The sequence below is a fragment of the Bos mutus genome, chromosome 4, assembly GCF_027580195.1.
Source record: "Bos mutus isolate GX-2022 chromosome 4, NWIPB_WYAK_1.1, whole genome shotgun sequence".
Classification (NCBI taxonomy): domain Eukaryota; kingdom Metazoa; phylum Chordata; class Mammalia; order Artiodactyla; family Bovidae; genus Bos; species Bos mutus.
Window position 1 is genome coordinate 16,210,420 of NC_091620.1, and position 12,339 is coordinate 16,222,758.

The 12,339-nt window shown below is 41.1% G+C and overlaps 1 protein-coding gene across 1 annotated transcript in view; it reads left to right on the forward strand.

The window, feature by feature from the left end:
* CNTNAP2 (contactin associated protein 2) overlaps positions 1-12,339 on the forward strand; it is a 2,330,533-nt gene that overhangs the window by 1,494,398 nt on the left and 823,796 nt on the right. The window contains exon 12 of the mRNA XM_070369076.1: positions 11,154-11,273. Coding sequence (XP_070225177.1) covers positions 11,154-11,273 — 120 coding nt within the window. The remainder of the gene's footprint in view (positions 1-11,153; positions 11,274-12,339) is intronic.

Sequence of the window (12,339 nt, forward strand, 5' to 3'; positions counted from 1 at the left end):
ATCCTCTGTCATCCCCTTCTCCTCCTGCCTTCAATATTTCCCAGCATCAGGGTCTTTTCCAATGAGTCAGCTGTTTGCATTAGGTGGCCCAGGTATTGGAGCTTCAGCATCAATTCTTCCTATGAACAGTCACAGTTGATCTCCTTTAGGATGGACTGGTTGGATCTCCTTGCAGTCCAAGGGACTCTCAAGAGTCTTCTCCAACACCACAGTTCAAAAGCATCAATTCTTCAGCGTTCAGCCTTCTTTATGGTCCAACTCTCACATTCACATAGCAAGTTTGTATTAAGTTCTGGGTCACCTCCAATATAAGAGAGCAGGAAAGTGAGGCTATTCATAAACTATCAATACTCAAAATGTCATGTTATAGCATTTATTAGTAAATGAACCATAAAGTTATTTTATGCTTCTTTCCAGTTTTATATCAAATCATTAGAAGTGAACTTTTCCCTTTCTGTGCAATTAGGAAAAGACTACTTATGATGTTCCAAAGGTGACCTTTATGTATGTGTTCATTTTTGACTTGCAATTAACTTCCTAACATGGTTCATCCTTGGCCACTTCAAGCAATCGGTATGCTCTAGAAGGTAGTAACAAAAGGGATGCATCCCACATGCTTAATTGCTTCTCTCAAAGCATGAGACATAGAAGAGGTTTTGGAGAGCCTTTCTCAGCTCATCAGCATCGTAGAGATTAGAGAGCTGTTGCTTTGTACTATTCAGAGCACCCAGCCTAAGACCTCGCACAGAGCGGGCCAAAAGCAACTATTTTATCAGCAGATATTCTTTATTAGAATGGTGGTTCAGGAACATGGTGGAGAGTCCTCCCCATCATCTATAAGAACCTTGGAGGAGCTCAGAAGTGGGAGTGGAGATGTTAGTTCAGTCAGTTGGCAACTGTATGTCTGTGTTAGATACCTAGAGATACTGTAACAAAGTAACAAGCAGTAAGGGAAATGTATTGCCTCACAATTTTGAGGCTATAAATCTGCAGCCAAGGTGTCTTTTGATTGTTCTTTCTACAGGCTGTGAGAGAGAATCTATTACATACTTCTCTCGTAGTTCCTGGGAGCCTCAAGTACCCCTTGGTTATGGTTAGCATTATCCCTGTGTCTTTTTTGTTTTTAATTTATTTATTTGACTGGTTTGGGTCTTATTTGTGGTATGTGGGATCTTTAGTTGCAACATGTGGGATATAGCTCCCCTTACCAGGGATTGAATCTGGGCACCCTGCATTGGGAGTGTGGAGTCTTAGCCACTGGACAACCAGGGAAGTCCCTATCTCTGTGTCTTCATGTTGTCTTCCCATTATAGGTATCTGTCTGTGTGTCCCAATTTCCCCTTTTTTATGGGGTACCAGCCCCCTTAGATTAGGGGCCACCCTAATGACCTCATCTTAACTTCAGTTCAGTTCAATTCAGTCGCATCTGATTCTTTATTACCCCATGGACTGCAGCATGCCAGGCTTCCCTGTCCATCAGCAACTCCCAGAGCTTACTCAAACTCATGTACATTGAGTCAGTGATGCCATCCAGCCATCTCAGCCTCTGTCATCCCCTTCTCTTCCTGCCTTCAATCTTTCCCAGAATCAGGGGCTTTTCAAATGAGTCAGTTCTTCACATCAGGTGCCCAAAGTATTGGAGTTTCAGCTTCAGCATCAGTCCTTCCAATGAATATTCAGGACTGATTTCTTAACTTAATCACCTTCAAAAATCTTATTTGCAAATAAAGTTTAGAACTTCAAAACCTATTAGGGGATACATTTCAACCCATAGAAGTGCCCTTCTTGAATCAGTGTTTATGTAAGAAATGAAGCCATGGCACAAATCACAGGTTTTCTCTCTCTCTTTTTTTTTTTTCAGGGGCTTTAGGTCTCAATCATATGTGTATTATGATTCGTTTCCATGTCCCCTTGCAATAGTCTCCTTATGCTCACGTTCACTCACTTCAGTGGTGTCTGACTCTTTGCAACCCCATGGACCCCATGGACCCACCAGGCTCCTCTGTCTATGGGATTTTCATGGCAAGAATACTGGAGTGGGTTGCCATGCCCTCTTTCAGAGGACCTTTCAGACCCAGGGATCAATCCTGCTTCTCCTGTGTCTCCTTCGTGTCCTGCATTGCAGGTGGATTCTTTTAACACTTAGCCACTGGGGAAGCCCATAATAATCTCCTAGTTGATATTAACTTTCCTTACCTGCCCAAGGTGGCTCAGTGGTAAAGAATCTGCCTTCAGTGCAGAAGTTGGAGGAGACATGGGTTCAATCCCTGCATCAGGGAGATCCCCTAGAGAAAGCCATGGCAACCCATTCCAGTATTCTTGCCTGCAGAAACCCATGGACAGAGGAGCCTCGTGGGCTACAGTCCATAGGGTCTCAAGAGTTGGACATGACTGAAGTGACTGAGCATGCAACGTTTCCACACAAGTGTCAGGAGGTACTCCTTAAACACAAAATTGATGATGTTACTACATTATTTTAAATTCTTTAGCCTATGCTTACAGAGTAAATACTAACTCCTTAGTCTTAGAGTCAAGACTTTTACTGCCACAGATGGAAGATAATAGTATACATTTAAGAGTTTTGAAAGCATTTTTAAAGGGGAAATCTTAATAGAGTTAATAACAAAGTATTATATATCCAAAACTACGTATTCGAGGTAATAAGGCAAAAACCAAGGAAGACAAATACGATAATGCAGATTTTAATCTGCATTTATATCTTAGGTGATTTAAGTCAATAGAAAAATGCTGACAATAAATAAGTGGGCAAAAGCCATAACTATACACTTCATAGAAGATTTTTAAATCTTTCCAATGTATATGTGAAAGTAAATTTTCAAATCAAACAATAATGAAGTTTTTTGTTTTTTTGTTTTTGCCAAGTAAGAAACTTTTCTTTTTCTTTTATTTTAAATCAATCTAGCTAGTGCTGGTAAAGATGCATTAACAGGCAAAGTTGTTGTTTATGTATTATCAAGACTCTGAAATTGACCATCAGATTTAGAGCTTATTCCCCGGTGGCCGATAGTGAGCAGAGGAATGAGTCTGTAACAACCACTAGTGAAACCTGGCCATTATGTATCCTGGATTCTGATGTTTATGTGGGCATCTCATACGCTTGAAGAAAGTCTAGAAAAGAGGTAGGAGAAGGGCCTGGCATTCCAAAGAATGAAACACAAGCTTCCCCAAGTTTACTTATGGAGCTAGGGAAACAGAAGTTTCTTTTTTTTTAATTATTTGTTATTTTTTCAGGATTAATCCAAGGAATATAAATTTTCTTTATAACCACAAACTATACCATTAATAATAAACACGAATCTATTTCACATATTCTAACAAAAATTCTCTCACTTTTACTTAGCAATCTCTATCAACTTTTTTTATAATTTTTTACCTTTCATGGTTTAAATTCCTACAATAATGTGGTCACCTCCCATTCCGTTCCACCAACTAATTCCTTTTCTTATAATCCAGTTTCTACAAATGCTACCACCAAGAAATATTAAAAGAGTCACCCAAATCTGCTCATTAAATGTATTAGCATTTCCCTGACCTGATTCCCATTCCGATTTTCTAAAACAACTCATACTATTGAGACTTATCCTTTTCCCTGGGGGTGGCTCCTTGCTTGTACCCTATCTTTACACTAAACATTCTTAAGTCATGCTTTGTTCCTAATGCTTTAGACCTATTTCATATCTTTGCTCTTAAGCTCTTTGCTTTTCTTTCTACCCATGTGATGTGTTGACATCTTTCGCTAATCAGCAACACTGGGAGTACATGGCTGCTGCCGCCAAGTCGCTTCAGTCGTGTCCGACTCTGTGTGACCCCATAGACGCAGCCCACCAGGCTCCCCCATCCATGGGATTCTCCAGGCAAGAACACTGGAGTGGGTTGCCATTTCCTTCTCCAATGCATAAAAGTGAAAGTGAAGTCATTCAGTTGTGTCCTACTCCTAGCAACCCCATGGACTGTAGCCCCCCAGGCCCCTCCGTCCATGGGATTTTCCAGGCAAGAGTACTGGAGTGGGGTGCCATTGCCTTCTCTGGGAGTACATTAGGTACTTAATAAGAATTTTTCTTTATATAGAACAATCACAGTATTTTTATATAGTTGTGATAGACAGGATAATCCTCTCTCCACCAAACATGTCTATATCCTAAACTGTGCAACCTGTGAATATATTACTTTATATGGCAAAGAGACTATGATTAAGGAAAGACCTTCTCATGAAGAGAGTGCCCCAGATTATCTGGGTGGGCCTGATGTAACCAGAGTTCTTTAAAATAGAGAGAGGTGACAATCAAGCAGAGAATCAGAGTGGAGCATGAGAAAGATCCCACTAACTACAGCTGACTTTGCAGATGAAGAAATAGGAAAATGAACCAAGGAATTCAGGTAGACTCGGAAGCTGGGAAAAGCAAGAAAATGGATTCTCCCTTAGAGGTTTTCAGAAGGAACACAGCCCTGTTTAGCTCGGTGAAACCTACTTTGAACATCTGACCAATAGATTTCTTTCAACCCACTAAGCATTTGGTTACTGTTGCAGCAGCCCTCTGAAACTGATACAGTAGTGCTTTGTCATTTTGCATGACAGCTAATATGATATCACACAGACAATATTCAATATTTAATGAAAATGACTAAGTACTTAGGATTTGCCACTTTCTGGATATTTATAAGCTATGAAATTCAATATCATGTGTTCAACGGTCATATTTCTGAACACCTGAGATTTATTTAAGAATATGTAGAATAATATGAGAAATTTGTTTGGGAGTAGGAGTTGAAACAGAAGAATTACTCGTCCAATAAATCAATGAACTTGATGAGTCTATTTATTTTGCCACTAGTCCAATTGCCTTTCTGTTCTCCTGCAGTCTACTAGAAAAGCTCGATCACTGACGATAGCTCAGATCCTCTCTTTCTTCGGTGGTTGCTGACTTAGCCCCTTCTGCGCTGTCATCTCCCTGGGGCTTGATATGCACAAACTGTGCAACCCAGATAGGACTCCACTGAGTACAGAGTTAACTGGCTGAGGCATGCAAGCTAAATACTAAATTCTTCTGTGCATTAAAATATCCATGCACTCAATGCTTTTTAGTTTAAAAAGTGTGTGATTTCACTTGATATTTATGCTAACTTGGTGGAGGAGGTACTATTGCCTTCATTTTATGGTTGAGAAAAAGAAAAGTTAAGGGGAGTGTCTTGGTCATAAATGACAGAAAGGAGATTTGAACAGAAATCTGTTAATTTCTAAGTGAGGGACAGAATGAATATAATTTTACTATATACATCTGTTCTTGCCATTTTGTCTCAGTGTTATTATTCCATGTATATATTTTGCAAGTGTATTTTTAATGATATTATAACTTATGCACATTATAGTGTGGAAAACACTGGAAAGTATGAAGTTTTAAATCATCCATAATCTTACTGTGGAAAGACAACCACTGTGACCATTTGAGTAATACTCAATGGTAACAGAGGTAACAAGAGTATTTTGGAAACATATATATTTCTTTCCAAATATTTTTCTGCACATCCATCCAAGTATATTTCTTTTGACATGTATTTTTATTTACAGCTTATTTGGAGTTCTATTTTTATTATTCTGAGCGAAGTGAGGTGGCAGTCTAGCCTTATGTTATTTAAAATTGTACTGTATTGCCTTGCAGTGACCTGTTTTTCCTGTTTATATTAAAATATAAATAAAGAATTAGTCCACCCTTCTTGAGTTAATTTTTATTTTTTCATGATTAGAGCCATGCTTCTCAAAATGAAGTCAGAACCAGCAGTATGAGCATCACTTGGGATCTTGTTAGCACTGCAAATTCTCTACTGAGTCAGAATCTTTGGGGTGAGGCCCAGGAATCCCTGTCTTAACAAGCTCTCCAGGTGATTTTTCACACATGATAAAGTTTGGACTAAAGTTTTGCCTTTCTATTTGTGTTGATGAGGCAAAAGCAGCCAGTAAACCTGTTTTAGGTTAGAGACAAGCCGAATAATTGTCACACTTTGAAGAAAAATAAAAAGCTTCTCGCTTATCCAAATTTCCCTCACCCACATGCTTTCAACTGTGTGCTCAAAATGCTTGTATGCTTACACAGAAATGTTAGTAGTTCCCTATCCTTACTATCATCCAAGCGTGCTTTCATATGGATAGACTTCTTCTGGCAAGCCAACTAATCATTTATCAAAATCAGAACAGGATGAAGGGTAGGTACATTTTAAGTTTCATTCCGATAGTCTTTCTTAACCAGCTACCAGGTTATTAATAGCTTAATATAGAGTAAAAAGGAAAAGCACATTTTCTAGACCCTGTCCTCATGACAGTTCACAATCTTACTAGGAAGTAAAATTTTCATATATGTTTTAATTAACAACAATCAATCGAGTCTTACATTGACTATAATTAAGCATTATAGTTCATGAGATGAGCCCTGGACTGTACAGAAAGCAGGATGTTTTGATTAGAGAAGGTCTCCTCAAGAAAGGAAAAAGGTCAGTGGTGCCTAAATAATAATTATTGCATTAACAATAAACACTCCACCTATTAATTAATATAGGGGCTTCCCTGATGGCTCAGTGGTAAAGAATCAGCCTATCAATGCTGGTTATGTGAATTCAATCCCTGGGTCGGGAAGATCCCCTGGAATGGCAACCCACTCCAGAATTCTTGCCTGGAAAATCCCATGGACAGAGGAACGTGGCAGGCTACAGTCCATAGGGTCACAAAGAGTTGGACATGACTGAGCACACATAACCATTAATTAATATACCTATGATACCTGTTTCCTGGTGGTGGTGGTTTAGTCGCTAAGTCGTGTCCGACTCTTGCGACCCAACGGACTGCAGCCTGCCAGACTCCTCTGTCCATGGGATTCTCCAGGCAAGAATAATGGAGTCGGCTGCCATTTCCTTCTCCAACCTATTTCCTAGACAAGGCTGCTGCTGTTGCTACTGCTAAGTCACTTCAGTCGTGTTCGACTCTGTGCGACCACATAGACGGCAGCCCACCAGGCTCCCCATCCCTGGGATTTTTCAGGCAAGAACACTGGAGTGGGTTGCCATTTCCTTCTCCAGTGCATGAAAGCTAAATGAGATTAAATATCTTTGTCAAGGTTATATAATTAGTGCCTGGTGGAGTCAGAATTTAAACTTAGATGTGTTTGACTGGAGCCCTGTTTCTTAACACTTGTTCCTTCATAGTTAACTCTGACTGAGAAGTTTTATAGATTGAGAAAAAGGCCTGTAGAAAACCACAGGCAATCCCAGAAAGGGTAAACATAGGTTAAATAAGTTCCTTTGTCAGATTTGCCTGAGCAGAGAGCAAGGTTGATGTCAGCAAGTTGCTGAAACCTAATGAGATCTGTAAGGATTTTGGAAGGTTTTGCATGCTTAGATGACGATCTGGGACACACTGTCAGAGATGAGGAAGAACTATTACACATTTAACTTAAAGTAATGTTTTAGGACAAGACCAACATTGGATTAAAAAGCATAATTGGGTGGGGAGTGAAGCGATATTTGGGTAGAGCAGTCAGTTAATAAGATGATTGCTATAAACCAGATATCAGATGATAAGGAAAATGACAGAGGGGAAGCTGGAAAACAAAGATGACAGTTTTTAATGGTAGATTGGCTGAACTGGCTAATTGGAAAAACTAAGAATTTAAACCTTATCTTCTAAGTGATTTTGAACTGTACATAATAATTGCAATAATCTGAAGGAAGATTGTCAAAAGTTAATAAGGCAATTGGTTTCAGAGATTGTGAATTTAACGCATTCTTTCTTTCTTTCCAACTATGTCCACTTCCTGATCTTAAACGTGTGATCAGTTCCGTCTATTTTATCCTGTCTTATTTGTTTTATCCGTTCTCATAATAGCTCTGGCCATCTCACCATAGCCCTTTGGCAAGTATTGAGCTTCCCAGGCAGAGAAGGCAATGGCACCCCACTCCAGTACTCTTGCCTGGAAAATCCCATGGACAGAGGAGCCTGGTAGGCTGCAGTCCATGGAGTCGCTAAGAGTCGGGAACGACTAAGTGACTTCACTTTCACTTTTCACTTTCATGCATCGGAGAAGGAACTGGCAACCCACTCTAGTGTTCTTGCCTGGAGAATCCCAGGGAGGGGGAAGCCTGGTGGGCTGCTGTCTATGGGGTGGCACAGAGTCGGACACAACTGAAGCGACTTAGCAGCAGCAGCAGCAGCAGCAGAGCTTCCCAGGTGTCTCAGTGGGAAAGAATCCATTTGCTAATGCAGGAGATGCAGGTTGATCCCTGGGTTGGGGAGATCCCCTGGAGGAGGAAATAGCAGCCCACTCCAGTATTCTTGTCTGGAAAATTCCATGGATGGAGGAGCCTGGTGGGCTACAGTCCATGTCGTCACAAAGAATCAGACATGACTGAGCATGCACGCAAATGGCAAGTATAGCCTATCTGCTCTCATTACCTTCTGAATTACTTCCCTAAGATCTATTGTGTTTTGCTACAAGGAACCTTCTTTCTAAAACCTCTCTCAAAGTATATCATCTTTCTGCTGAAACTTTAAAAAATATTTCTTCACTGTCTTTTATTGCCTTACTTTACTTGGTATGGCATTCAGAATTAGAGCAACCATAGTTTATTATCTAAATTTGATAATTGGGAGGCAGAAAGTGGCATATTAATAATTGCATGCTCAGTTGCTCAGTCATGTCTGACTCTTTATGACCTCTTGGGCATGGCCTACCAGGCTCCTCTGTCCATGTAAATTTCCAGGCAAGAGTACTGGAGTGGGTTGCCATTTCCTTCTTCAGGGGATCTTTCAGACCCAGGGATCAAACCCTCATCTCCTGCATTGACTGGTGTGTTCTTTACCACTGATCACTGGGACAAAAGTGTGTGGTTGTGCTTAACACTCTAGCCACATTTTCTTCCAGTTGCACTTCATGAATGAACAGTGGCTGAGTACTGAGTGAACTGCCCCTGCTCCAAAGGTCCCTGAACTGTGCTGTTCACAGCTGTACTTGTTTTACCTAATCTACTGCTCAACACATCATATGGGCTCAATGACTAGTTGCAGAAGGAAGAAAGCAAGTGGAAAGCAAGCCCTGAGTAAATCAAAGCATTTCAGAACTGTTGTAGTGTGCTGTGTTTGCTGAAATGAAATAGAATTTAAGGTCTAGCATCTTTGGGAAGAGGAAACATGGAGAGCCAAAGGGAGGCACCAAGAACCTGGGAGAGGGAAGTAGAAAGAGGCAGCCCCAGAGTCAGACCTTGGCTTTATAACTTAGGAAAGGGCAGATGCTGAGAGTGTTGAATTCAAGAGCACTTTTCCAAAAGACTCCACTTATCAATATATAGATTTTTACCAATAGTAATGATCTCGAGTGGCCTCGGCCAGCAATGGCTCAGAGAGGGGCTTGGGTTCCCAACCAGAAACTGAAGCCGGGTCACAATGGTAAGAGCACCAGATCCTAGCCATTAGACCAGTGGTCAGTGACAAGGGCCCTGACCCTTTAGCTTTGCAGAAAAGAATTTCCACAAAGACAGAAAACAGTGAAGCAAGTAAAGTACTTATTAAGAGGAAAAGAGTACAATATGTGTGGATATAGACACTCAGGCAGACTCAGAAGGAGAATCTTTGCTAGTTTGAATCACTTACGTGGGGCATTTCTTCCAGGTTTCCCTTGGCCAATCATTTTGATTTGCCTGGTTCACAGTCTATATTTGCTGTATCTCAGGACCCTTCTGGAGAAGGCAATGGCACCCCACTCCAGTACTCTTGCCTAGCAAATCCCATGGACGGAGGAGCCTGGTAGGCTGCAGTTCATGGGGTCACTAGGAGTCAGACACGACTGAGCGACTTCACTTTGACTTTTCACTTTCATGCATTGAGAAGTAAATGGCAACCCACTCCACTGTTCTTGCCTGGAGAATCCCAGGGATGGGGGAGCCTGGTGGGCTGCCATCTATGGGGTTGCACAGAGTCGGACATGACTGAAGCGACTTAGCAGCAGCAGCAGCAGCAGCAGCAGGACCCTTCCATGTGTGTGCATGCATCTCTTTGCCAAGATGGATCCTACTGCAAGGGCATATGGGTTGATCACCCCTTGACTTTACTCCCACTTTGACCTTTAAGGAGCCTTTCTGCACACGTGTGGTCAGGGAAGTCTCCTGACTTCAGGAATGAGAAATATGTGGTCTGGGCAAGGCCCAACCTCCTCGCTTAATTGCCCTGCTAGGAATTTCGTCCATAGGGGATGAATCTCCAATGCTTTACCCTGTGTTGGAGTGAGGGGCCATCTACCTCCTGTCTCAGTAGTTCTTAGCTAAATACTGTCTAATCCCTCATAAAGTCAGTGTAGAGCTATTTTTAAAAAGTTTTCACAACAGTGTTTTAGAAGTTCCAGCTATAAAGGAGGTATGTCAGTGTCCATTCTGTGCTACTGAAATCAGGTGCATTCTCTGTGAGAAAAGAAAATATGCTGGGAGCAAGGGAACAAAAAGGAACATGATGAAAAGCTACAACCTAATTACATAAATGTCTTTTTTTTTTTTTTAACGAAAACTAGATTTAATGTAATTAAAGCACTTGTAACAAAATGAAGCAGGGGCATTTCTTTCCTTTTTTCCTGAAATAAAGGAAGGTTAGCAATCACATGCTGTTTGTAGGAAATTTATACTAAATATGCAAAAATGTGTCTGTGTGTTTGTCTGTCTGTGTGTGTGGGGTCGGGAGGGGGGCAGATTTTCTCTGATCTCTTAGCTGATTGACCGACAATGCAGTCAATATTCATGGCCTTTCAGTTATGTTCCTTACAGTAAGGAGATATCTGTAAATAAGTATAAACTAAATATTTTTCAATGCTCATGAGCACCTGTTTTAAGCAAACATTACATTTATTCCACAATTTATTGAATTTTTTTAGAGTTTTCCCTAACTATAAAGCCATAGCAGGAACTTAATGTCTTTGTTAGGTCAGAAAGAATGCTTGTGGACTAAAGATCAAATTGTGAGTTAACTTGTAGAAAAAAGAGGGCTCATTCTAACTTGAGGATATGCTTCTAATCAGCAGTTTGGTAGCATTTGGTCTGTAACTGGGGCATGGATCTCGGGAGACTCTTTTTTGGGTGCTGAGCTCATGCAGGATATTTCTTTCCAGCCATCTATGAGCCTTCCTGTGAAGCATACAAACACCTGGGCCAGACCTCAAATTACTACTGGATAGATCCCGATGGCAGTGGATCACTGGGGCCTCTGAAAGTTTACTGCAACATGACAGGTAACTATGCCCCATTTATACGTCATGAAGATGGCTTTTCTGTATGTTGGGAATGAATAGCACCACTGATGTTTGTTTCTCCTGTGCTGTGTTCTTGTCAATACATGAATGAAGCTAAATACTGCTGGGTCTGTTAGGCTAAAGGGTGAAGTGTAGTTTGACACTGAGTTTTGTTGTTATTTTTTTAAAGTCTACCTTCTGATTTGAACAGTTAATAATTAGCATTTTTAAAAAATCAGCATGTAGAGGAAAAAGTATAAAGTGAAATTGAAAGGTTGAAGTCCCCAGAAAGAACTAGCCCATGAAGAAGCCGCCACAAGAACCTGGACTGGGGAAGGTTGGTGTCATCTCTCAAAGCACTCACACTGCACATGGGAGAGGAAGCTCCGAGGCCACTCCAGGCCCTGCTCTACAGCAGACTGATTCAGTTATACACACATGCATCCTTCTCATATTTGGTGATGCTGACTCAATGGACACGGGCTTGAGTAAACTCTGGGAGATGGTGATGGACAGGGAGGCCTGGCGTGCTGCAGTCCATGGGGTCACAAAGAGTCTGACACGACTGAGCAACTCAACTAAACTGAACTGAATAGCATAGGGCCTTGTTTGCCCATAGGACCTCATTTGCCCATTCTTTAACTCCAGCTTGCACCTGCTAATCCCAAACTCCCAATTCATCCCACCCCCAACCTCCTCCAGCTTGGGAACCACAAGTCTGTGCTCCATGTCTGTGAGTCTCTTTCTGTTTTGTAGATAAGCTCATTTGTGCCACGTTTTAGATTCTACATACAAGTGATATATGGACTAATTTCACTTCGTATGACAATCGTTAGGTCTGTCCATGTTGCTGCGAACGGCATTCTTTCATTCTTCTTCTGGGGCTGAGTAATATACTATTCTGTATGTGTACTGTATCTTCTTCATCCATTCATATGTCAGTGGATGTGTGGCTTGCTTCCATGTCTTGGCTGTTGCGAATAGTGCTGCTATGAACATAGGGATGCATGTGTCTTTTTGAATTATGGTTTTGTCCAGATATATGCCCAGGAATTGGATTGCTGGA